A 25,519-nucleotide genomic window follows, 5' to 3' on the forward strand; every position below is an offset into this window, starting at 1 on the left:
CATTGCCTGCTAGGTCTAATTTTGGGCACCAACATCCGATCTATGAGTCAGCTGCCTGCAAGATGTTTATATTTGATTTGTTAGACACTGAAAATTTGTGGTGGTGGTAACAAAGATCTATACACAAGAGCAAACTCAAAATACAGGAGGCTTTTATTATATAGCTTGATGAAAGTGCTTCCCTGATTCTCTCTAATCAGCTCCAACCCAGTAAGGGCAAATGAAAGATCCCAGCATGCAGTAGTACTCAACAAGTGATTTGTAATATGTTCTGAAGACTTCAAAACTCTTCCAGGCTTTACAGCATACAATAGGAAAGGGGTTTTATCCTCTTCAGGGAAGCTACAGTTCTAAGAAAGTACTGTGATCGATTTAATTAAATCTCTATAAAGATACTTCTTATGTCACTAAAAGCAAGCTTGATTTAATTGAGGGGAGAAAGGAAACCTTCTCTAATTCTACAGATTAAAACATTTCTTCATGGCTAACTGGCTGCCTCGCTGGTTGTCAGTAAAAATTCTTCCTTCTCCTCCTGCCCTCTCTAGTAGACACAGCAATATACTCAGGACAATGCATCAAAAGGGCAGAGGTTGTTCAGAGCCGTGACACAGTAACAGCATGTGATAGCTATCTACTTGTTAATCAAAGCGTGTCCCCCATCATTCAAGTTAAGAGGATATTTTTGGTTTCAGTTCCTGAAATACAAGTGGTCTGTCCTCTTACATCCCGCCCTGATCCTGATGTCTCACCTATGTAGTAGATTAATGCATCTTAAACGTTCTTTAATGGTTCTCATGCAATAGAGAACAAAAGGCGGGTGTGTTGGATAAATTTTGCAAACATCTGGCAGGAAAAAAAAATACCACGGAGAGAAAGGAGAGTGAAGCAACATGGCACTGAAGTAACTATTTATAGCTAAGTCTGCAGGATGAATTTACTGCAAGTTGTGGCATTAACACATTGTGTATTTTGAAATTATAGGCTCAGGTCTTCAAAATACTGAGAAAACGGGAGGTGCTCAGCACTCAAACCTTGCAGAAGCTGCCTGATTCAAGCAGCATACAGCCAGCCTCTGCCTTCTTAAGTGGAATGCCTCTCTGCTCCATGGCATAGAAGCCTTATGCAATATTCATAGAACCTGCTTAATCAAAAGAATCTCGATTCTTAGAAAAGCTATTTCCCCTTTATTTGAGTACTAACAAGCTGTGGTTTCACTATTCATTACATATGTATTTTTCAGCTTTCATGAATAGTTCTCGAGGTAATGATAAAAATAATCTAATTATTTTTCAAACCACTCGAATGCCTGGGATCTTTAACTGCCTCTGCTATAAGAAGACATGTAGTGATCGTGAATAAAACTGGTTGTTACAGTTTCAGAAGGTGATGCACAGCTGGTGGCAACGTCAGGCACTTGCATGAGGTTCCAAATATATAAAAAAACCCATCTTGCAGCTATTCCCTGTGGTGGCTGTGACCAGTATTTCTGAAGCAGGGAGCAGGGCTGTCTGCATCTCATGTCATACAGCAGACACAGCCTTTTAAGCCAAAGACCTTGCTTTGAAGACTGATGGTTTGATATCATTTAATTAACATTTAACTTCTTTCTCACTTAAAATAATACATCCTAAAGTCCCTAGGTCATGTGCGTTGGACACAACCCAGTATTAGAGCATGTCTAGTTTGACCTCTTTGGAAGGGGATGAAGGAAGTGCTGTAAATGTCAGGCAGGCTGTCTATATTTTGAACAGGGTTAAGTGTCCCCAGTAGAGAGAACAATATAAGGATTGAAAATACGTATATATTCTTTTCCAGAGAACCCCATGGAAGGTGATCTCTGAGGAAGCTTTGCTTTCAGGTTATCAAAGAGAAAACCAGTAGAGGCTCACAGCCCATTTGTAGGCAAGTAACTCCATTGCTTACTAATGCCATGTGTCACGTCGCTGGCAGGAGATTTTAAAGTGACTTTATGTTGTCCTTTGACAGTCTATTTGAACATTTTCATTAAGCTGTTTTGCTTGTAAGCAAGAAAACTAGGGCCAGAAGTAACAGTTCTTACAGTGTACAGATCTCAGGTTCATGGGAACCAGAAGGGAGTGGCCTCAGGGAGGTTCATTAAGTGATGATCAGTAGTTTTCACAGGGCTTTTCTAAATGCATCAGCAGAATTTAGTGCATCTAAAGACACATTTGGATGCATCAATCTCTTGGTTTTGTTTTGCTCCTGCAAGTTTTAAGAATCTTTTGTAGCTACATGTTGACCTTTTCTTTTTTTCCCCTGTGTATTCTCTGTGTTTTTCAAGCATCTATTTACCTGAATCTGAATATCCCTGGAATTGATCACTTCCACGATTCCCACAACGTTGTCAAACACAAGGCCAAACTTTTTACAGTTGTCTAAAATAAAAGCAATCAAAAATAAGAAAGGCAAGATAAAAGCAAATATCTGCACACCTGCTGCATTAACTCTGAAAAGTCCCAGTCTTGCAGCACGTAGCTGAGCGACGTTACCCACGTGATCAATCCATTACAGTGAATGGAACGAATCAGATGCATTATTAATCACACAAGTCATTTTTTCCTCAGGATTGGCATTTAAAACCCAGCTGAGCTCTCCACTCACCGATAGTAATCGAGTTGATTTTTCCTCTTATCTGAAGTGTAGATTTGTTACACTTAAAAATGTAGGCCACTTGCTTGAGTTCAGTGTTGTTAATGACCAGGTCATTCTTATCCTCTTGATATTCCTGTTTCAAAAGAAAGTTTATTTAATTGGTTGTCTTTAACTAGCTAACAGTCAGACAGAGTTTGGTACAACTTATCCTCGAGTCACTGAATCTTCAGTTACAACAGAACAATATCCTTCCTGTGGCTTAAAAGTCTAATCTGCCTGGTGATGAGATATTTCACCTAATTCACCCTTAGACAACACACGTATTTTGGAGCTGCAGACCTGTATTACTTAACATAGACTATGACAAAACCCATTAATTTTCTTGCAAAGACATTTATGCTCATAACAAATCAAAAAATGCAGTCACAAAGCCATTGCTTGGCTCCCACCCAATGTACATCAGCACCTTGAAGAAGCAGACAGGTATTCGTTCCCCACACATAATGGTCTAAACAACGTCTTAGGCACAGATGCAGGTGTTACCATATACAGGAAGGAGTAACAGGTGAAGAAATTTCCTTTCCCCCAAAAAATTTCCTTCCTGAAAGGACATTTATACCCCATGGATGTCCGGGAAGGACTAGGGAAATTCCAGGCACTACAACCCAAAGGCAACACAACACACACAGACGGTGACTGCACCTTATGCAAACTCAACTCCTCAGTGTATATACCCTTCTGCGTGACTAAACTGCATATTGTTTCCTCCCTCTTTTAACCAACACAGTCACATGAATTTTCACTCAAGAGATTCTTTGGTATATGCTTAGAGAAAGTAATTCCCAAACTTGAAACAAATTTGTCTTTTCCATCTGTAGACTGAGCAAAAAGAAAACTCTTCTCTACTTTTAAGCGTGGGAGACTTGTTTGCATGGGGTGAGTGACGAGAAATAAATGTGTAATTGCATTGGTTAAGAAAGGTGGAGAAAGTGCTCTGTGATAATACTGTTATCTCTCATTCACATGCATGGCTTGCAGGAAGGGATTTTAACTGAAGTTCTCCACTGGACTTGTTTCTGGGGACCTTTGCCTGAGTTTGCGAGGAATTTATATGCTGAGTCTGACATTCTCCAGATGAATTAGTGTATGATTCTCAGGGACAAATGAATTAACTTTAGATGCTACAGAACAGTAACAGCTCAAGTGAAGCAAGGCAGAGCAATGCAAGACCAAGGCAATTTTGCAGCTTTGATTTGTTGCCCCTTGATCATGAACAGCCTTTTGCAAGATGCTTCAGTGCTCCACCTGGTTTGCAGCATGCAGGACTGTGACTGGAACTCACCACTCTCCACTTCTTTCCCTCTAGCTCCAAGACAGGGGCATGGCTTTGCTGTGGGGAATTCTTGGGAGAGGTGGGACTTGGAGTATGGCTTTTTGTCGGAGAACGAACTGATGGACCTTGGGCACGTAGGCTGGGGTTCTTGTGAGTCTTCTGGTCGTCAGAGACATGTCGAAGCCCTTGAACAAATCAAACAGTGTGTTTAGGAAAGACGGTCTGTTTTCTAGTCCTAAGGGTGTTCATACTTAAGCAGGAAAGGTTCATTTCACTTGTGTGAAATTAATCTGTGAGTTTTAATTTTTTTCTGTCCTTAAGGTTTGCCTGGGTAACAACCTGAAGTGTAACTGCCTACATAATTTCAGCAGTTCATATAAAAGCTCTTTTACTGTGGATGGACTATCTTAACCTCTTTAACAGGAAATGCTGTAATGTCTTCTAGTCCTTCTCTGTAAGAAGTTCTGTGAGCTTGTGGTATAATATTTTTCCATCTATTAACAAGATTATTTTTCTCATTTATGACAATATTTGACCTGCCCCTGCAGCATTAAAGGCAGATTATCAATAGTATGTTATTGAAACTCACAAGCATCCACTTTAATTGCAACTATTCAGTATGAATACAAAACCCTTTCTTGCTGTAGTCCCCACTGAGCAGTAAGCCATACCTTTGCACCTAACACAAATCACATTTTGACACAGGCTGGCACACTGAATGTGGATCAGAAAGAGGGATAAGTGTTTATTCCAATTGCAACTTAAGAGGTTCACCAGCTACTGGGGATTGAAGATGTCCAGCTTGCCTGCCTTAAAAGGACAGTATGAAATAGTGTGAATTTCAGGTCTGCTGAACATAGCTGGATGCTGTTGGTTCTAAAGAAGGTTTTGGTAGGCTGTCTCATCCACTGGCCTCAATGCAAGCCTCAGAAAGGTCTGAGCTGCTTAAATGTAACTTTAACATGCAGCTGAAGCTGGGTTAATACATCCATCAGCTCTCGATGTAGTTTGACTCATGGACCAAAACTGGCTTCCTTTTCTGCTGACCTTTGGTAATCGCCTCTCCCTGGTTAAGCTGTGCAAAGAGGGCCGAGCGAGACGCGGTTCCTTCATCCTTCGCGCTTTCCGTATCAAAGATGGGGGGAGGTCCCGGCGGTGGCGGCGGCGGCGGCGGGGAGAGGCACGGCCCGCTCGTTAGAACGGATCGCATACACATGGGCGATGCAACAGGACCCTGTCAGAGACAGATGGGCATTTTTTTACAGTGTTTCAAGGAGCACTGTATTGTGATAACTCTTATTTCTTACCATCCTTGAATGCTGGGAGTCTGCGTGACTCTAGGCAGCCACAGGGTCCGAAGAATTGGTGGCACCATAATCTAATGTAACACACTGAATCTTCCCCTGCAGCAGAGCAGGAGAAGCTGGAAAGACTAACCCTCCACACTGCTACCCTACTGCAGAACTGCTTCACCAAAACTATTTCTCTCAAATGCTTGTCAAGACTGATGTTGAAAATCTTTACTAGTAAAGACTCCATAATTTGTTCCAGCTTTTACTTCCATAAAAAGGAAAACATCTCCTTTATTTCAGGTACTAAAATGCAGTTAGCTGTAGCTTGGTGTGCACTCAGAAACATACAGAAAATGTTTTCATCAAACAACTGGTCATCAACTGTCAGTTATACATATGCAACATGTTAAATTGTATGCAGGACGTATGACTGTTCAAGCCATCTGCAAAGATTCAAATACAGTAGAATGTAAAGCTGTGGTGATTCAGGTCTCTTATTTCCAAAATTCCCTGTTTGAGGGGTTTTAGTTCAGTTTCTCTAATAATTTTTCTCTTTTGTTTCAGTTGCAGGAGACCGCAGCACACAAGTTATGAGTGAGGGAGGCCGCGGCAAAGTAAGTGATCCAGTCTTTCTTTCAGCTTGCATAATCAAAAGTACAGGTTTTGGTCTTGCTATAACACTTACATAGAATATTATCAGACAGAGAATGCTAATAATGATCTCATAAAAATGTGATGCATCCTAATAATAGACGTTAGATGGAAACTGAGAAACTGAAAATGACTTTTTCTGTCTTGCCACTGAGTGTCACTCTGATCCCAGCTCTGTGCAGCAGAGCTGAGCCTGTTTTAGAACTGCCGTGGAAAAAAAGAGATTGCTTCTGATGAATTTAGCTCTAGACATTGAGCATTGCACCAGTATGTATTTATTAGGTGGGCAGATACAGGGGGAAAATGACAGGGACCTACAGAGTCACATCTCCTCTAGTCGGCTACCTTTGTTATGAGAAATAGGTTGTTAGAAGTGCGTCCCTGGTCGTCAATACTGGAAATAGATATTGCTTGTCTGGATTCAGGATATTTTTAACCATTTACAATGCTAGTCCTTTCTGCTCTCCATTAAACTGAAGCAACAAAGTATCCCATCTGGTTCACTTATCTCACAGGAGTGAAAACTGTAGCCATTTTTTATAAAGTAAGCTGTAATCCCAAACTGATCATGGGAAAGGGGCTGAGGTGCACATGCTTGGGGTTTTTTCACTCTTCAGACATAATTCTTTTTTTAAGCAAAAACAAGTCTGTCATATTTGAGTAAGTAACTGCATTTAAACCTCTTATCATAGAATCATGGAGTGGTAGGGGTTGGAAGGGACCTTTAGAGATCATCTAGTCCAACCCCCCTGCAGGAGCAGGGTCACCTAGATCAGGTCACACAGGAACATGTCCAGGCGGGTCTTGAAGCCCTCCAAGGAAGGAGCCTCCACAACCCCTCTGGGCAGCCTGTGCCAGGGCTCCCTCACTGAAACACTGAAATAGTTTTTTCTTATGTTTAAGTGGAACTTTTTGTGTTCCAGCTTCATCCCATCACCCCTTGTCCCATTGCTAGATAACATGGAAAAAGGGATGCCCCAACCTCCTGACACTCTTAATCATTATGACTCAAAGTAGCACGGAAAGTGAATATTAGTTAACCTCTTAATGTAAACTCTCTATTGGCACATGTATCTTCAGCATCTAAGTACTGCTGAATTTGAAGGAGCTGTTTATGGAACACGTTAGAGATAAATACATATAGCAAGATTCTTTGCCATATTAGTGACATTAAAATTGCCACAAAAAGACTGTTGAATTCTCAGTACTTGGGTGTGTAATGAAACTGATGTAGTGGTACAGTTTGATTGTTTTTGAAAGGATCCAAGATCTCTTAAGAGAATGAGCTCTCTTCTATGATAGCAAATCTTTTTGTAAACAAATGAGAAGCATCTCTTTTTCGAATGGACTGTTTATTGTCAAGACATACAGCAACTGATGGGGACTACTTCTAGAGGCATTTCATTGTTGCGTGGACACGTTGAACTCGGAGTGTTTCTGCTTACGTACTTAGTAGCTATAGATTATTGTTTTAGGCTGGGGACAACTTCACCACTGGGCCCTCAATTTACAGTATCTGTCTTCCTGCTTCTGCTAATGCCAGTAATGTTACCTCCAGCAGAGTCAGCACAACTGTGAATTACTGTAATAAAAAAATGAATGTAAGTGGATTTAGTGGCACAATCAGTTGTTGCTGCCTGAGGTACAATACACATCTTCTCTATCCCTTGCCTGCAACCATAGCAACTGAATCCACTATGTCCTGGTTATCCAGAATTATGAACATTGCATTTGCAGGGCTTTCTAAAATCCTCAGCTACCCAGGAATGGCACTCAGTATTCACAGTGCAGCATGGACAGGCAGTTATGAATTATATGTGCTTAATGGGAGGAGATTGATAGTAGAAGTGATAGTAGTTAATAACTTGTAGTCTGAGATAAAAATCTCATTTCCTATTTTATCTCATTTCCCAAATTCCAGACTGACATCTGATTTCCCAAACATACCTTATTGCTTCCACCTGCATAAATATAGTGCTGTGACTTTCCAGAAACTTGCACTTGTAAGACTGATTTGTTCATTTGAAATGAACACCAATTAAATTCTGCAAAGGCTGCAAAGATGCATTAGCAAAAAAAAAGATGTAGAAGTTATCTGGGTGTTCAGCATACAACACAGGCTGGTGGATCACTCTGCCAGTCTCTTTGCTTGAAGTGTCAAAGGCCATCAGAGATCATGGAGGAGACTCCAGGCTCAAATGAGACTTTCAAAGGGTGCATCAAAGGTGGTTTCTCAAATGGGAACTAAAGTATGCAAATGTCTATGTAACCTGGGTGAAAGCAAAACTCAAGAGAGATTTATCTGTGAAAGCAGATCATCTCTTTCCCACAACTTTGAAAGAATGATTTTGTGAAAGTTGGGACTAAATGGAAGGATTTAAATACAACAATCAAGTTTGGACATTGTTTTGTATGACTGGAGAATGTCTTATTTACTTTTCAAGAAAAAGCAGAGGTAAGAAAGAATCTGGGAAATCTGAAAGGAGCATCTCTCCTTTTAAAAGCAGTACTGATGAAAAGACAAGGCTAGTAAAAAACTCTCAGTCTTTGACCTGAGGAGTGAAGACCTTCTAGTCTTTGAGTGGGTTTCAAAAGTAGGGAAAAAAACCCATCCCTTGCACTCGTGCTGCTCATCTGCAGCCTCTTTCCTTTACAAACCCAGTCCCTCTACCAAAGCCAGCGTCTGTCTCCTCTGAGTTAAAAAGATTATGAGTTAGACCTGGTAACACAAGATCTGTTACAAGGTCTCAGAAGACAGTTGGGGTTCAGTCACTCTTCCTACTTTTCCTCTTAGTTTTGTGTAGTCAGAAATAAGAGATGGAATGAACCTTTGCTGCCAACTTTTCTCCCAAATGACAAATTCTTGTCTAGTTTATGACCGAGTTACAGCTCAGCAAGCTAACAGAAGCTGTATTGTGACATTTTCAATTATGTCTGAATATCTGTGGCCATTCTGGAAGCTGCAAACAACTTCAGTCATAAATAAAGTCAGGCAAAATTCAAGGACAAATATAACGAAAAAAGATAGCTAAAGTACAGGGAGGAACTAACTGCTCTGCTGTAGATCTACTGTCTTAGAACATGGACACATCCAGCAGAAGAGCAGATCAGTCTCACTAATGAGAGACTTGCTGTACAGAGAGGTTCAGTCTCACTCTGGCTTTTGTTCACTTCTCTTTGCCATTTTGATTTACCTGACTGAAATCAAATGTTCAAGTGAGGTGAAATTCTATGTGGGAAGAGTGGCTCAGGGAAACTCTTAACAGAGCACAGAAAGCACAAAAGTCAATTGGAAATGCAGGAAACGAGTTGTTGTTTGTGCATTCCCTGCATGCCAGGAAGATGGGACCTGTGCTGCACTCAAAGCTGACGTAAAGGGCAGTTTTAGAACCAGCCTAGTGAAGTGGTTCCAAGAACTTTCTTTGTTCATTAGTTTTGACCTCTAGTAACACCTGGACCTCCAAGTTCCCAACCTAAGTCACTGGCAATTGGTTTGCCTTCTTTAGTCACCCTTCTAAGATCCTCAGACTCTAGAATATTTCCGAACCAGACTGTTGTGCTATCTGGCAATACTTGTGTATAGTCTTATCCGGTTTCAACTGAAGTGCCCCTCACAAAGTCCATTCATTTCTGTTCTGTATAGGGTGGTGTTTGTGAGAGCTGCTGGGAATAAGATAGCATGCTATATGCCTGCAAAAGTTCATCTATCCTAAAGCAGCAGGTGCTTACCAGCTTTGCTATTTGCAAACAACTCTTCAGATTAACTTCAAGCAGATGTTAACAACAGTGTGTCTTTACACAAAGAGCATTAAGAGCCATTTGGACTAGCAAAGGCGGTTATTTGCAAGCCGCCTTTCTTCCTCTTTTATTTCAGCTGTTTGCCTCAGTAACAGCTGCTGCTCTTACCGCTGTGCTGTCTGTAGCCATCATGTCAAATCATGCTGAGAGCCCACTGTTCCCATTAACATATTGGTGTGGTCATTTTTCCATCCTCTGCAAATACACCCCTTTGTAAGAATTATCAGGGGAGCAGACAGCTTCAGCCTTACTTGGTGAAAATGTGACACAAAAATAAGCCATGAACTTTGAACCTGCTAGCTTTGTCTCACAGTGAGCTTGATGTGCTTTAAACCTTGCTCCTGGAGCTTCCTGAAACAGAAGGAAATGTAATTCTCTGAGTAAGGTAGTATGAAGTACAGGAGATGCAGGCCCTGCCACCTCTGTAGGGGCTGGAACATTCCAGAAATCTCCTCCCAGGGGAAAAAAATATTATCTTCAACCTTCAACTAAACCATGCTCTGACAGGAGCAGGTCAGGGTTTGCCCCTTGCTGGATAGCCCAGAGCCATCTGCAGAGAGGCCAAAGGGCTTCCCATTGACTCAGGCTTAGTAGCATCCTCTAGTGACAGTGTCTGAAGCTGCTCACAGAGCAGGGTCTGATGAGTGCTGTGCAAGAGTTTCCAGGATTGCTATTCAGCCTCAAAGTAGGTTGTATTTCTACCTGTATCTTGTACAACTGGCAGAAGGGTGAGATACTCTTTGTTGTCTCCTTGCTGGCTACCTAGCTGGCTCACTGGAAGAAAGAAATGACTGTTTCTGTTGAGGCAGCTGGCTGGTTAAAAATCATCTGTGTTTAATCTTATTTAATTCCCTTGAAATTACAGCAGAGGTGACTGAAGCCCTGTGCTTCTGATAAGCTGGGCCTTGTTACGTCATGTTTCTCCTAAAGGCTTCCCCTAGAGCACAGGGCAACAGACAGTCTTGCCTAGAGAAATAAAATGCTGTTTGTGCACAACAGAAGTGCTGTGGATGCCACACTGTCAGTAATTTTTGGTGGCCATAGGCAGCTTGACATGTCTTGACTACTGGGACACAGTAAGAATTGCTTTTTATATCTTATCACAGACGTTCCTATTTCTTGAGACATTCTTGCTGAACAATTCCCTGGGTCAGCCTTCCATGTCACTGTTACTATATTTATAGCATTGTAGCGGTAAGGAGCCCTAGTCAGAGGCTCATCTCTCTGGGGATACGAGGGGCTTTATGTGCCAGGCACTATACAAACACCCACAGCATTGCTCTGTGTTTATCCAGCTTTAGGCTGATAAAGTGCAGCACGAAAACTGGGGGGGAACAAAGTTCTTGTGGTGGGAACCTGCTACAGAGCATCTGAATGATCACACAATTATTATAGCTGTTCTTACTGTATGGTTGTTCTTACTCAGGCCAAACAAATTATAAGCATCTATAAAATACACATAAATAAATGGTATACATATGTATATAATATACAGTACCCTTTTATTAGTCATTCATATTAAGAGGTATCTATTTGCAGCTGAGGCAACAGGTGGCTTAGAGGCATAAAATCCCTTCCTTAATTTATTGAAAAGCCTTCTTTTCGTGACAGCAGATAAACAGGAATCCTAATGGGGACTATATTCTTCTCAAAAAACACCCTCTCCCTGTCTTCTCCCCCTTTATGGTAATCCTAGTTTCACACCTCAAATGATTACAGCATTCTGCATTGTTCTTTCCATACATATGCACAGCCACAGAAAAGAATCATGAAGCTCAAAATATCACATATCAACCTCTGGGAACAGGTGGGCTGTGACTCAGGGGCACAGAGCTCTTGTTAAGGTGTTTTTTTTGTGTAAAAGTAGCTTAGCACAGCAGTTCTATTACCTACCGTATTTAAGCCACCTGTCTGCAAGGGGTTATGCAGCCCTGAGAGACACAATTTACCAGATTAAACAGCTGACTTACAGGGCCAGTTAAAACCCAAACCAGCAAAACCCAGGCCAGGCTCTTTTTCTTGTTACTAGGGCTCAGCAGAATTATTTATCTGTTGTGTTTTCAAACTTTAATACACTTCTGCCACTTATCACCTGTTCAGGATTTTAAATGGTGCTGACATCTTCACAGTTACCCATCAGAACCGTTTTATGCATCCAAAGCCTTCTAAACCATTGGAGACTGTATGCTAATGGAATTGTCAACCAGTAGGGAGCTCCAACAGGCACATTAAGCCATCTTTTACTTATATAAACATGCAGGTAAAAAGAAGACCATTCCCTTTAGAAATAAAGTTTCAATACTTTTCTTTTTAGCTTTCTCTTTCTCTCCATTTTATATACTTCATTTTCCTTTCCCTTTTCTAGTGGAACTAGGTTGCATTATGTTACTGGGCTGGCTGCGTTTGACAGCTATGGGCAAAAAAGCTTCTCCCAGGTTCTCCCTTGATATATCTGAATGGCAATTAGTCACTGATGTTAAAAGGACACCGTTGATATCCAGTAAAGACAAATATTGTCAGCCATTGTTGTAATAAGGGAGAACAACTACTTTCTTTCAAAGGGATGTGGATGTAATTGAGGCAGTCTCCACCAAAGAGGCAACTATTGTAGAGTCCTCAGGATAGCCAGTTTCTTAATGGACAGTGGAGCAAAACCTGAACATTGAATATTTGCTGAGAAATAAACAGTTGAGATTAAAGGACACAAATTCTTCAACAAAAAAAAAAGTATAAGGAAATAGAGGAAAGGAGCAGAAAGGGATAGAAAGGGACAGCAGAAAAGTGACTCTGAAAACGTCTACTTATTATCCAGGATACGGACATTTAAATCCGTATATCTGTGCTGCCCTTGCTTCTATCTGAATGACGCCTCTGGGATTGCAGTTGTGGCTGTGGCTGGAATTTGGCACTACAGTTTGACCTTTAGCTTTAGAGAAGTGGCTCAGACGATGGCTCTCTGATAAGTGGGTCAAACTAAACAAAGCATCCAAGAGATACTGGAAAGATAACAGGAAACTTCTGCCTGCAGAATTTGGTCTTTTGCAGCTTGTCCACCTCAGTATGTGGAGAGAAGATATATTACAGGAAAATGTTTTGCTAGTACAGGAGAGGCAGGGCCATTTGATTAGAAAATGTCTGGAGCTGATTGTTTTAGACAAGAATAAAATGGCCAAAGTCTGTACTGAGACTGTAGTATAATTGTGCTCAATCAGTCTAATGGAGGAATTACAGTGGTGGAGCCTGTGGAGAATTTTAGCTTTTAAAGAGTGTTTTTAGGGTACTATCTAGTGAGTTATAAATGGTTTTAAAAATGATATTTCAAGAAAAAAAGTCTTGAAGATATTGTATTTGCCTCAGTGGGAAGGAGACATAAATAAATCTCAACTGCTTCTAAAGATGCAGACTTCCTCCTAAGAATTTGTTTTGATTTGTAAATGGGAGTGTGGGGGGGAAACATACATTGCTTGAGAGAAATTCTGTATTAGAAACGAAACACTGTAACCAATTTCACTGCTAGTTTGTAAATACTTCCTATTTGTAAATAACCCTACTAGCAAAACTGGACTTTTGTATACAAACAACGGAAACTTAACTGCAGATCCACCTGCAACTGAGAGAAACATTCAAGATAATTATCCTTGAGCAAGACTTGCTTCTTAACAGATGTTTGGTGTACAGGAAACTACAGCAATCTCTAATTTTTACTGGTTGTTTTCTTGCTGCAAAATTAACCTGCAGAAACAGGAGCAGAAGTTTCACTTCCTCCAGTTTACTCATGCAGTCCTTGTAGCAAACAAACTTCTCTTAGGCATTCTTAGGAGCTTCTATTACAGCAGGTCATTTGTTTGCACCACCACCACCAGCAACAAGAAGAAGTAAAGAGAGAAGAGTGAGCCATGCTTCAATAGAGTCCCTCCTTCAGGCATAAATATATGAAAAGAGGGCACTTGCTGTTTATCAGTAAGAAGTGAAAAAGAGACACAGGTCAGCATTACAGATGTAGATCTCACGCTCAAGTCGGAGTCCTGTTGCTAGAATAAAAGACAGTTGCTGCATGGGCAATATGCTACACAGGGCACTTAGACCATCTAATTGTAACAACAGCTTTTTCATAAGACTCATTGACATCTGAGAATGTCGTTATCTTGGAGTGAATTAAGATTTGCAAATCTCGGCTAGGTTGGTAATTGCTATTGTTGCCATTGTCAAGATAGCTGAATTGAGACAAAGCGGGTATAGTGAATTGCTGCTCACCACAGGGTGCGTGTGGCAGAAGAAGGCTCACACTTTACAGTCAGTGAACTACGAAATTAGACTTTTAAGGAAATACTGTAAATCCATCCGACTTCCACCGACAAACATATTTTCTCTGACATATGCACAGTGGCATAATGAAAATGAATACTTCAGATTGAGGTGAACATTTTACTCTCTGGGACAATCTCACTGACAAACATGCAGACTTTAAATATGTAGTTTTCTTCTGTGAGCACAGTACTAACAAATATCCTAACCATATCCATCACATCTTGAAATGCCTGTGATGTATTTAGGGTCTAGTTTTGTATCACTGCTTCACATGGGCAGCGAAACAGGCTCAGATATACAAAGGTCTCAAGATCCTTAACTCCACTTTCTCCTCACACAGTCTCATGCATTTCAATACAATGCCCTCAAGGACTGCACTGTTGTCACACATCTTGGCAGAACCAGAGCGAAAGTTAATAAGGAGAGAGAACTGTGTCAGATCCAAAGATCTGCAAACATCTGTTTTTATCACAAATTTACATAAAGCTGATGGAGGTAACTGCTACTGTCAGAGCTGACTGATGAGCCACTATTTCAACCTTTTGCACCTGTTTTAGTGTCTGTCTTGTAATTTATTGACACATTTCTTTTTCTTTCTCCCCACTGTTCTGCCTATGTGCTTTCTGCCAGAGCCAGGAACGCTTTATTGTATACACTGGTGATCTGTTCCAAGGCTGGCTGCAGCTACCCTGTGCAGCTTGATGGATGGGTACATGGCGGCTGGAAATCCCCCAGCTCTGTGACACTGCTGTGGAGCACAGCCAGATATCTGCACAACACTGTATACAGCACCTATAGGTAAAGAGGTCAACTGCCCACTAAGAAAACCCCTATCTTCTCCTTTTTGGAAACCCACGTGTAGTCTGATTTAGGCCAATGCTCCTGGGGGTTCGTAGCAGCTCAAGCCATGAGAATACAGCTCTGAGAGAAGCAGTAGTTAATGTTCTCTCCGACTCTTTAGTCTCTTTAGAAATAGCCAAATATGTTACTTAATAGCTTTTTATACAAAGCTTCAAGCAGTGCTTTGTTGACTTCTGAAGATATGAAGGGTAAACTATCTGTATAATGTGCTTTTAAATTTGTGCTTCCACAGGCCAAAACCTTTTGCTCTCCCACTATAATAAAATACCATTTCTGCATCAATAGCTCCCTTTCATAAATGTGCCACTTTCTTAATGCCTTGCCAAACTACTGCTTTTTCCTTTTTTCCTTTTATGCATATAAGTGGAAGCTGCTGTGTGCAATGATTAACAACGGTGTCTGGAATATATCTACAGCTTTTATATGTATCATATTTCTGTCTAGGTCCTGATTCTGCAGAACTTTAGGCTTAACTTTGCACAGCACGAGTCTGTGACTTTCATTCTCACTTTAAAATGTGTAACAGAAATTAAATTATCCCTTGAGTAACTCATTGCTTTCATGAATGTATGTACCAAGCTTCACAGGAATATTTAAACAACATTTAAATAAGCTATTTAAACAACCTGCTAACTTAGTGGATTCTAATTTCCTTACACTCACATAAAGTAAAACTTAAAAAAAAAGGATACATCCATAAAAATGTTTTTGTAATTTAATCTTCCTGACAGACATTACATGAATGGTAATTTAAATGAGCCACACTTCTCAGACAACTTTCAGATCTGAGTGATATCCAAAGTGAGTGAAATTAATACTTCAGATGCAGTAATGGGCTCATCACTCATGACAGAATGAGCACTGTTGGCAGGAAACTATATTTCATGTGAATGAAAAAGTCACACCTAGACTTGTATTCAGCAATTTCTTGTACAGCTGAAGAAAGGGCAACAGAGAAATGTGGTGGCTGAGGTACTGGTTTTAAGACCAGTCAAATACAATCTGCAAGAGCTCCACTTCCAAATAGGATTACCAGTACTTGACAGCACTGAGAGTTCCTCTTGATTGATCAAATGGCTGCAACAAATCTTCATCTTATAACACTATTTCCATACTTGTGAAGTTCCACTAGAGGTGAAGATGATTCTTTCTCTGTATTAACCAAACTAAACTTGTCCCAGATTCTCAGGCTAATTCTGTTAACAGAGTACTACAATTTCTTCTCCTTGTCTAATAATAATTGTAAAATCATTAGCTCTTCTCACATTCACTGATTTATAATAGAGTAGGATGTAGCAAGTGTGAAATTTTGTACTAAATTAAGGAAGACAATCATATTTAATATTTTAAATTGTTACTACAAAAACCTATAAAGCAGCAGATCACCCCAGTCTTCTAATTTATCACGTTTAAACATTTTTGCATTGCTTCAAACTAATAAGTACACAGACATCATGGTCTCTCCTGTGTTTGAACTTGCATTTGAATACCTGAGTACTGTAAGGCCTTGTACAATGTCAAAAGAAAGGTGTGAAGAGAAAGCTGCAAAATCTGTTGCTGAGCACAAGTAACACATTCTCCTACATGGTTATCGCCTCCGTACAGGGGGGAGATAAAGTAACTTTTCCAAGTACTATTGAATCACAGGATGGTTTGGGTTGCAAGGAATGTTTGAAGATCACCTAGTCCACCTCCCCCAAACCTTCTCAAAGTTGAACAACCCCAACTCTCTCATCCCATCCCAACTCTCTCATCCCATCTGAGAAGTGTTCCAGCTCATATTCCATGTTAAAATATATCTCATCTGACAGCTCTGCTCCACTTCCCTATGTTCCCGAGTTCTTTGGTCTGGGAATTAAGTTTCCTGGTGGCTTACCTCTGAAGAAATTCTAATGGTGGTGTGAAAGATGGCACGTGCAAGTATGAGAGTGCACTGCTGAGTTTAAGAGATGATAACAGCAAAGAGCTGATAATCTTTTTAAAATACTTCAGCATTTCTCCTAATGTGACAGTAAACTTGGGCACATTGTTAGAACAATACAGAACATTGCATCAGTGTAGACAGTGGAAATAAGCTCTCACATTTATACCCAACTGAAAAATAATTCTTCATGTTTATACCTCTCTTCAAGAGCAATACTCATTGCCATCATCTTTCTATGAGTCTCAGGTGTAACACAAAGAAGATGTTTATAGAAATGTCTATAGCATACATGAACAGTTAGGCACACATCTCTCTATCTCAGAAATTATTTCTGTATGTATAAAATAACAGTTTTATAACAATAGCAATCTATGAAGTAAAAAATTGATATGAATCCCTTGTGTTTCTTTTCCCTGTTATTAAATACCTGTCTTTGTACAGATTCTTTTCACCATCCTTTCCCTGTCGTGTTCCTCCAGTTTTCCTTTAGTCTGACACATCCTTGTGCTGTAGCAGGCCTGGAGAATTGTGTCTGCCTTTCCCCACCATCTGCAGGTGGGGGTTCTGGCTATAATAATCCCAAATAATTATTCTCTCTTCCTCCAAACTTGTACCACAATGACCTGCTAGACCTCTGCCTCTCTTTCAAACTTTTACTGGGTTGGTTGGGGAAGTCCATGGACCATGACTTCTCTTCTTGGCTTAGATAGTTACTCTTTCTGAGCTAATGACCTGCATTAAAAGTCAAATTGGTTACTGGCATTTTACGTTTCTTCATGAGGAAAGAAAGAGTACTTACAGTTTTACTCCATGTGAGACCTGTGGTATGATGCTCTTTGATATAAGCTTGAAGCTCAGACCAGATGTTCAGATATGACTTCACCCAATCAACATGGCGTGTGTCACTGTAAAAGCAGAGACCATACTGATATGTGTGAATGCATTTAAAACCAGAAAGCATAGCTACTCCTGCTTAAAGCAGGTAAAACCCAAGGTCTGCCTTAAAACCAAATCAGTCAGCAGTCAGCTTAGAAACTTAAATATCTGTGGGTTCTTTAAGATATTCTACTTTCTAAGTTCAAATGTAGCCAGGATAATACCGGATCATGTTACAGTCACCAGACTGAAACATTTATACATCAAGAGTTTTTCAAGTACAAGTCACAAGGTGGCTCAGGAATCATTATTTGGAAGGCTTAGTCTTCCAGTGGGACAGTAAGTGAAAACAAGAAATACGAAAGGAGAAACTGCTTGTAAGATGGAGTCCTTACTTATAAAGAATTATTGTTCAATAGTGACAGCTATGGACTGGATGCTTACAAAGGTTTGGGTGTCTACCTCCCATTTATTTCCTTTGGAGACTGATGCTTAATGCAACTGAAGATCTGGGGCAATAGGGTTCATCTGAAGCCTACTGAAGTCAAGGGAGAGCCTTCCACTACTTTTGAAGACCCTATGATCTGATTCAATGAAAAAACACAAGAGAATTCCTCACTAGGGAAAGAATTAAATCCCTAATCGGCCCTAATCTGTTACATGAGACATTTTCTTCTCCAGAATAAGTACTGAAGCTATGTTGTAAAAATCTTCAGTTACCCTAGTAGATACCACTTTCAGTAGGTAAACTAATGCTTCAGGGGTAATACATCATCTATAGAATATAAAGTATTATAGATAGTATATAACATATATTTATACATATACAATAAACAGAAATATATACAAGGATTTTTTTATATATGTAAAGTTTTCCTCACCAAAGAGGAAAACCTCAATAGCACATACCATTCTTCACTGAGATATAGAAATCAAGAGCCAAAATCTGGCCTCCAAAAGTACCAAAGCAACAGGATTTATACATGGCTTTTTTAAGAGGACACAGGAAGGACCTGTATTTTTTCTCTATTAGCTCACAGATCTCATTCAAGGAACATTTTTTGTGATTTCCTTGTGCTCTTTAAGAACAATTCATTGATACAGAAAAAAGTCCAAGCTGGGAGCTACAGAGTCAGCTGCTCAGTTGTGTACATTTGCCACCTAAATGCACATTCTCAAGCAAAGAGGAAGAACACTGCCAGTGTGAGAGCACAAATGAGATGAGGATACATAGCAGCTGGTTAGTTGATATGTAAATATGCATTTGCTGATAAGGTTATGATGCTGGAATGCCAGAGAATTAAATATAATCCTATAATTTGCAGAGTGAAAACCAGCACTGCTAGTGCTGCTGCCATTCTCACTGCAACATGCTGCAGGGCAGAGGTGAGGAGAGGAAAATACACTACTGCAATCAGATTTTATCAGGTGCTTTTTAGTTTATAGAATGCTTTCTGTGATGGCACTGTGAACCCTGTTGGTAAGGTTAATGCTTTGTTCTCAGGCTAGTAGATACTGGGGCTCAGCAACATACCTGTGCTTGTAGTCCTTTAATACCCTGTTAGTATAAAAGGTAGCAGCATCATTCATCTCCTTGACATAAGGACCTGGTTTAGGAGACTAGGACCATCAACCCATGGTAGCAGGAAACAACAGAAGGAAAAAGGAAGTAAAACATTAGTCAGAGATGTTCCCTGATGCTTGAGGTACATTACAAAACATTTTCTTGGATGTAGTTGATGAGACTGCAGAGTTCTGCAAGGTTTTGAACTATCCTAGGCCACACCATCCTGAAGCACACGTACAGCCTCCCAACCATCTTGTGTCACTCACCACTGCTATCCAGCCAAGGGCAGGTATGCTTTCACTGACGGCTGAGAGATGGTTGAACATTTCACTTCCTCTGTTCCTTTCTCTGAAGTTCTGGATTTCTTGAATCTTCTCTGATATTGGCTTGAGAAGCATTGCCACTTCATTCTGCAAAAAGAAAAACCCACAGAAAAGATGACACTGTCGTTACAATAGGCAGTCCAAAACCACTCTGTGGTTTCATATTGTCCTTACCCATGGATTTAACAGCTGGAAAGAAAGGTCAGCATATTCCCTACATTAAAGTAACAATTCAATTACCCTCCTCTGGTTGCAGGGGCAAAATGAACAGACATTAAGCGTTAATAATGCGTTGCAGCAAATATTGTTCTCAGCACTGGCAGCATTTTTACATGCTGCCCAGGTTCATACACCCCACAGCTCAGAGATAGCAGAACGCTTGTATTTTTTCACCTGATCTCCTTGGAACTTTTGGAGTGCCTTTACACTGGCTTGAGTTTGTCAAATTATTAACCAAGTTGTTCTTTCTGTAAGAAACACAAACTGCTTGTTAGGTTAGAAGTCTCTTTATCATCTGGCAACAAGACTGAGAAAGCAATACACTGAAGGAAATATCAATTTCAGCTTTCCCTATTTGTAAGTTTTAGTGTTTTAATTTCCTTTGGCTGCAAGTGATGTGGGAGGATTTCATGGGAAACATACTGCCTGCAAGCCATGGTTTGGGGAAATTCTCCTGTGTTAATCAGAAACAAATGGTATCCAGGGGAATGACTGTTGAGCGGAAGGAATAGCGTCTGGGGTGAAGAGAAAAGCAGAATGAATGTAGAAGCTATCCAAGCTTTTTCCTGTGCAAAGTGAATGCTAATCACACTGGCCCAGTGTCTCAGAAAAACTCATTTAGAGCACTGACTTACTCTGAAAAATTCTTTCACCCAGAAACCTCACATTGAGGGACAAGGAGTCATTAATTTGCACACAAAACAACTGCTGTACTTTGCAAGACTATAAAATGTTTCCATAAAACCAGTCCAGTTCTTTACTGCAAAAGTACACTGGCAGGACCCATACTGTGTCCCACCAAAGAGGGGACACCATTCTCCTCCCTGGCACTTCACTCAGAAATCATTCAGGATATAGCAGAACTCTTTTTTTTCTCACCTTTTCTCAGGACTACTTGTTGCATGGAATTAAGTTCTTGCTGGAGACAACTAATGCTCATATTGTTGAGGACTACTGCTGTCATGACACACAGGATGTGTGTTTATGTCCTGCTTGACCTCTGTAAGATGTATCTTTTCACCCTTCCACGAGACCTCCTCTTTACCCAATTTTATGTCAGCTTAAAATAAGCAAGTCTGCTAGGGTCAAAAGGCATTGAAAAACATGGTAAAAAGAGGTTCTGCATTTTTAAAAGGATCTTGATCCAACTATGGAGCCTTCATGTTTTTGTGGTAATGTAATTTAGAGAAAGGCCTATATGCATCTACAGTGCATGGGGATATTTGGACTTCTCCAACAACAAAGTGGGTTGGGAGAAAACAAATATTTACAGTGTTACTGGGAGATGAAAAGATTTCTTTGTCGATAGCTTAATGACCAGTATAAGTCATTAAGGCTGGAAAAAAAGCCCTGAAACCTCCATGATTTGTAGTTCTTCAAAACTGATTTTGTTGCCATAACATGATAAAGTCTGTAGGATTTCTCCTTTCTAATTTTTGCTTGTTTACAACATGCTGCAGCTGGTTGATTCTTTCTTATTTTGCAGGGAAATCTTTCAAGTGTGAGAGGAGTTAACAAAGCTGAAATGTAAGAAAATACTTGTTCTGCTTTGATATCACGCCAGTTTTCCCCCTGTAAAATCTAAGGGATATTTACAGTCCTTAGCTTACTGTGGATCTTTATGGCCCAGTTCCAGCTAAAGAGAATATCAGGGCTAAAAATAAAGCTCCACAGATGCCTGGTGTATCCAGACAGCGCTGGGAGGCAGCACGTTTCTGTGGATAGGGCACAGAAGTGAGAGTCCATAAATGGGGGTTCTCTTTGTAACTCTCCCACCACATTACCGCCAGGTTTCGGGAAAGCTGTGTTACCTTCCTGTGCTTCAACTTTCTATATATGAATCGATGCTAATATAGCTGGTTTATTTTGTTGAACATTTTGATGCCTACAGATACAAAAGACAAAATTAGGGCCAAATATTTTTCTGAGTGGTAAGACCCATGCCTCTACCTCCTCCTAGAAAAACTCCCAACCACTTTTGTGAGGGTTTTCTATCCCTGTACAGACAGAATTTCTATCCCTCAGCAAACAGGGCTTCAGCTGTCCAGTGAATCAACTGTTCATAAAAAAACAGTGGACTTATGTAACTTCACAGAAAAAGTGCCCCGTGGGAGTTTTAAAGGTGAAATACAGGAAAGCAGCTCCTAGGAATCATTCACCTGGCACTGCTGTGGCACCAGGAAGAGCCACAAAGCACTTGAGGCTTCGTTCAGCTCTGTCCCATGTGAGATGTACTGGGAGCACAGCAGCGCCTGCCTTCCCTTCGCTCTGCACGTGGCCTGTTGTGCAGGGCTGACTGGCTGCACAAAATGTGTGTGTGTGTGTGTGTGTGTGTGTTTGTGTAAGCTTCTTGGGATCCATGTTTCTGGGTAAGGGTTGGACACAAAGGAATACAGGCCTGTGAGGAATCGTTTAATTGCATCCCATCTCCCTGCAGTCAGCTCTAAATTTTTAGTTCGTGATTAAACTGCAAATGAATTATAGTGTATATGGCATATGGGTATAGGAAGGCTCATTAGTTCTGGCAGTAATCAGTCTAGTTTGGCCTTACAATGCAGAACCAGTTGTGCTGAGGGTTCTAGAAGAATAATCTCTGTATTGCAATCAATATCGAAACAGCTGGTTGTTAATAAAATGATTGTCTATCCTCTATCTCTAAAAAAAACCCCACAAATGCAAGGAGATGAATCAGAGCTGCTGGAAAAATCTTCAGCATGCCTTTGGCATGTGCTAGATAGAGTTTCTTGTCATTTAAGACACAGCACAGTTGTTTAACAGAAATTTAAGAGTCTTTGTATAAACATCATTCCCATTATAATATCAGTTTTGCCAAAATGTTTAAAAATGCACCAGTGGCACAACTTAGAAATATCAGAAGTAATTCTGAGTATGGCTTTGTTCTTTTTTAATACTTATTAAAACCAGATGGTCTTTTCAAATATTAATACCTAAACAATCAGACAGCTTTGATCCATGTCTTAGAATATTTATTAGAAAATCAAGAGTAGAGAGACTACCATAGTGATTAGCCCAAACACTTATGGCATGTAACAAGAACTGCCTTAGGCTTTGGCTTCAGAGACTTAGCAGTCTCAGCCCAGTCCCATAAAATGGCCTGGCACACCGGTATTCCAGCAGAGCTCACCAAACAGACTTTCCCCGCCTTCCCTTTTGTAATACTCATACAACAATTTCCCCAGATGACAGGTTTGTCAGGACCTGGATTATCAGCACGTGGATTTAATTCAAGAGAATGGCCAAACTTTTGGAGCTCCTGATTTGCCTGTAAGTCACACTAAACAGAGTGGCTTGCTTAAATATGGGCTGCTTGAGGCAAATCTCAGCTTTAATTTGAGAAAATGGGTATTTTCTCAAATACCCATCGCTTTCTCAGGACCACTGTTGTCCAGAAACCTGCCAGCATGAATCACAAAGGCACAAAGCACAGTAGGTGTTTTTTACAGCTAATCTTACCTGTTTTTTAGACTTGAGATTGTTTACTGAAGAGTTTTGATGTTGATGGATGACAACACAATTCAGCCTTTGCTATTACAGTGTTGAAATCAACCTGACCTATTAGGAAATAAACACGGCGAGGGAACAACTCCCCTTTTAAGTTATGCTAACCGAGGGGGTGGCAGCATTTGGCGTAGGAGCAGTAAAAAGAAAGCTGAGAGCATTTGGGATCAGCAGCCCCTTCATTTTGCTCTGCTGCAACCAGAACAGCATGACTACAGCCTTTATTCCTTAGTCTACAGTTCTGTTATTTTTTCCCGTCAGTTCAAAATCCCCATCGTACTTACATTATATTTTTCATAGGCAAGTTTGAAACATTGAGTTGATTTGAATCAGCTTTGTATATCTTGGCAAGTAGTGCAGCCTAATAGGAATGGTTCTGTAGAGGAATGGTTCTGTAGAGCAAACCAGTTGGTGCTGAGGACCTGACATTCACACTATAAGTGTTTGGAGGGGTGTCTGGTTTGGAGTAGTTGTAAATCGTGGTGTAACTGTTGTTTGGGAGTGTTTCCTTCATTTAACTTCACCAGAATGATACCCTTTTTGTACATCCTAAGACTGCTCTACAATGTGAATGGCAGCACATTAAATGGGGCTGATTTGGAGGAAAAATATAGTCCTACTGTGAACTAAAAACAATAGACACAACCATTAGCTCTGCAAACAGCCTACTACAGTCCCATCTCATTTCATCCTTTCAAGGGATGAAAGATGTCATGGATAGCATCTGCCACACTCAGTCCTACTAATTCAAAAGGTGAGCATCTGCTCTCAGCTGAGACTTGATTCCTTCTATTGTGATGAAGAAAGAAATGTCCCTGAGGAATTCCTTCCACCTATTAATAGATGTTAGAAGACATTAATAGATGTGAAGAATGGACTCTAGAGGTGCTGCCAATTTAATGTAAAGAGAGACTAGAAAGACACATCATGCCTACCCTGGCAGTTAAAGGTGATGGGCAGAACCCCATCCTGTGTCTATACGAACAGGATACTAGTAGCTTCAGTGATCACCTGTGCAAAGCATTTCTGCTACGAGTGGCTATGATTCTAGAACTCCAATAGTTCCAGATTAACTGTAATGTCACATATTTTTGTATTTTGTAGAAGGCAATCTGTAAAGAAGGCTTTATAATTTGTTAGTCATGTTTTTTGTATAGATATGGTTTAAGAAAGGCCTCTTTTTTGTTGTAGCAGTGTATCAATAGTCTGAATGGAATCAGTGTTCAAATTAGGCTGAGGAATAATCTCTTTCTTTACATGCATTGAAAATACATTTTCCCAGAGGTGAATCTAAGATAGCTGGTTACTTTGAGCTTCCTGGGGCTGCATCTGCATTCCTCAAACCTTTCCTTTCCCCTTTCCTTTCCTTTCCTTTCCTTTCCTTTCCTTTCCTTTCCTTTCCTTTCCTTTCCTTTCCTTTCCTTTCCTTTCCTTTCCTTTCCTTTCCTTTCCTTTCCTTTCCTTTCCTTTCCTTTCCTTTCCTTTCCTTTCCTTTCCTTTCCTTTCCTTTCCTTTCCTTTCCTTTCCTCTCCTCTCCTCTCCTCTCCTCTCCTCTCCTCTCCTCTCCTCTCCTCTCCTCTCCTCTCCTCTCCTCTCCTCCTCCTCCTCCTCCTCCTCCTCCTTCTCTATTATTGTTATTATTTCCATAGTGAAATAGTACGACTGTCAAACTGTATTTTTAACACAGCCTATCTCCATCTCTCCTTGCAGAAAGTGTTTTGCATTTGGCACCAAAGTTTTGTTCTTACAACTGCAGTGTAACCTACTGCACCTTACTCCAATGCTTTCTCTGCAAGCATTTTCTCACTGCCAGTAGAGATCATCAGTGAGATCTTTCTCTTTGATTACTACATTCACGTCCCTCTCACATTCTGATGTTTTCGGGGTTCTAAAGTCTCCTCCTAACTAAGAGAGATATTCATTTATTCTGGTCTCATTTTTTTAGACTGTAAATCTTCAACACAGTGGTGTAACAAGTGTTTCATTTGTTTGTCAGTAGTACAGGTTTTGCTACTTCAACTCACTGCTGTGCAACAGCAGGACTATGACACAGAGAGACAGATCTGCAGAAGTGTCTGGTCAGCTCCATCAGCACAGAAGCTTAGGCACATTTGTGTGCTTCCAAAGTGGCTTAATTGGTATTTGGCTTTTATTCCTCTTAGATAGCACATAAATTCTCAATCTAACAGCCATAAGGCTAGTGACTCTGTTGACACGTGAGGAAAGAGAAGTGGT

At 40.4% G+C, this 25,519-nt stretch overlaps 1 protein-coding gene and 1 long non-coding RNA gene across 2 annotated transcripts in view; one reads left to right on the top strand and one right to left on the bottom strand.

Annotated features, from left to right (window-relative positions):
• The window catches only part of LOC133625275 (uncharacterized), a 101,013-nt gene that overhangs the window by 8,952 nt on the left and 66,542 nt on the right, over positions 1-25,519 (top strand). Inside the window, exon 2 of the long non-coding RNA XR_009818585.1 lies at positions 5,803-5,852. This is a non-coding gene — a long non-coding RNA (uncharacterized LOC133625275). The remainder of the gene's footprint in view (positions 1-5,802; positions 5,853-25,519) is intronic.
• CAP2 (cyclase associated actin cytoskeleton regulatory protein 2) overlaps positions 1-25,519 on the bottom strand; it is a 61,284-nt gene that overhangs the window by 3,412 nt on the left and 32,353 nt on the right. The window contains exons 5-11 of the mRNA XM_061994545.1: positions 19,490-19,633; positions 19,191-19,276; positions 17,580-17,685; positions 4,994-5,180; positions 3,956-4,131; positions 2,623-2,746; positions 2,314-2,396 (exon numbers count right to left, since the gene is read on the bottom strand). Coding sequence (XP_061850529.1) covers positions 2,314-2,396; positions 2,623-2,746; positions 3,956-4,131; positions 4,994-5,180; positions 17,580-17,685; positions 19,191-19,276; positions 19,490-19,633 — 906 coding nt within the window. The remainder of the gene's footprint in view (positions 1-2,313; positions 2,397-2,622; positions 2,747-3,955; positions 4,132-4,993; positions 5,181-17,579; positions 17,686-19,190; positions 19,277-19,489; positions 19,634-25,519) is intronic.

Source organism: Colius striatus, chromosome 4, assembly GCF_028858725.1.
Source record: "Colius striatus isolate bColStr4 chromosome 4, bColStr4.1.hap1, whole genome shotgun sequence".
NCBI lineage: Eukaryota > Metazoa > Chordata > Aves > Coliiformes > Coliidae > Colius > Colius striatus.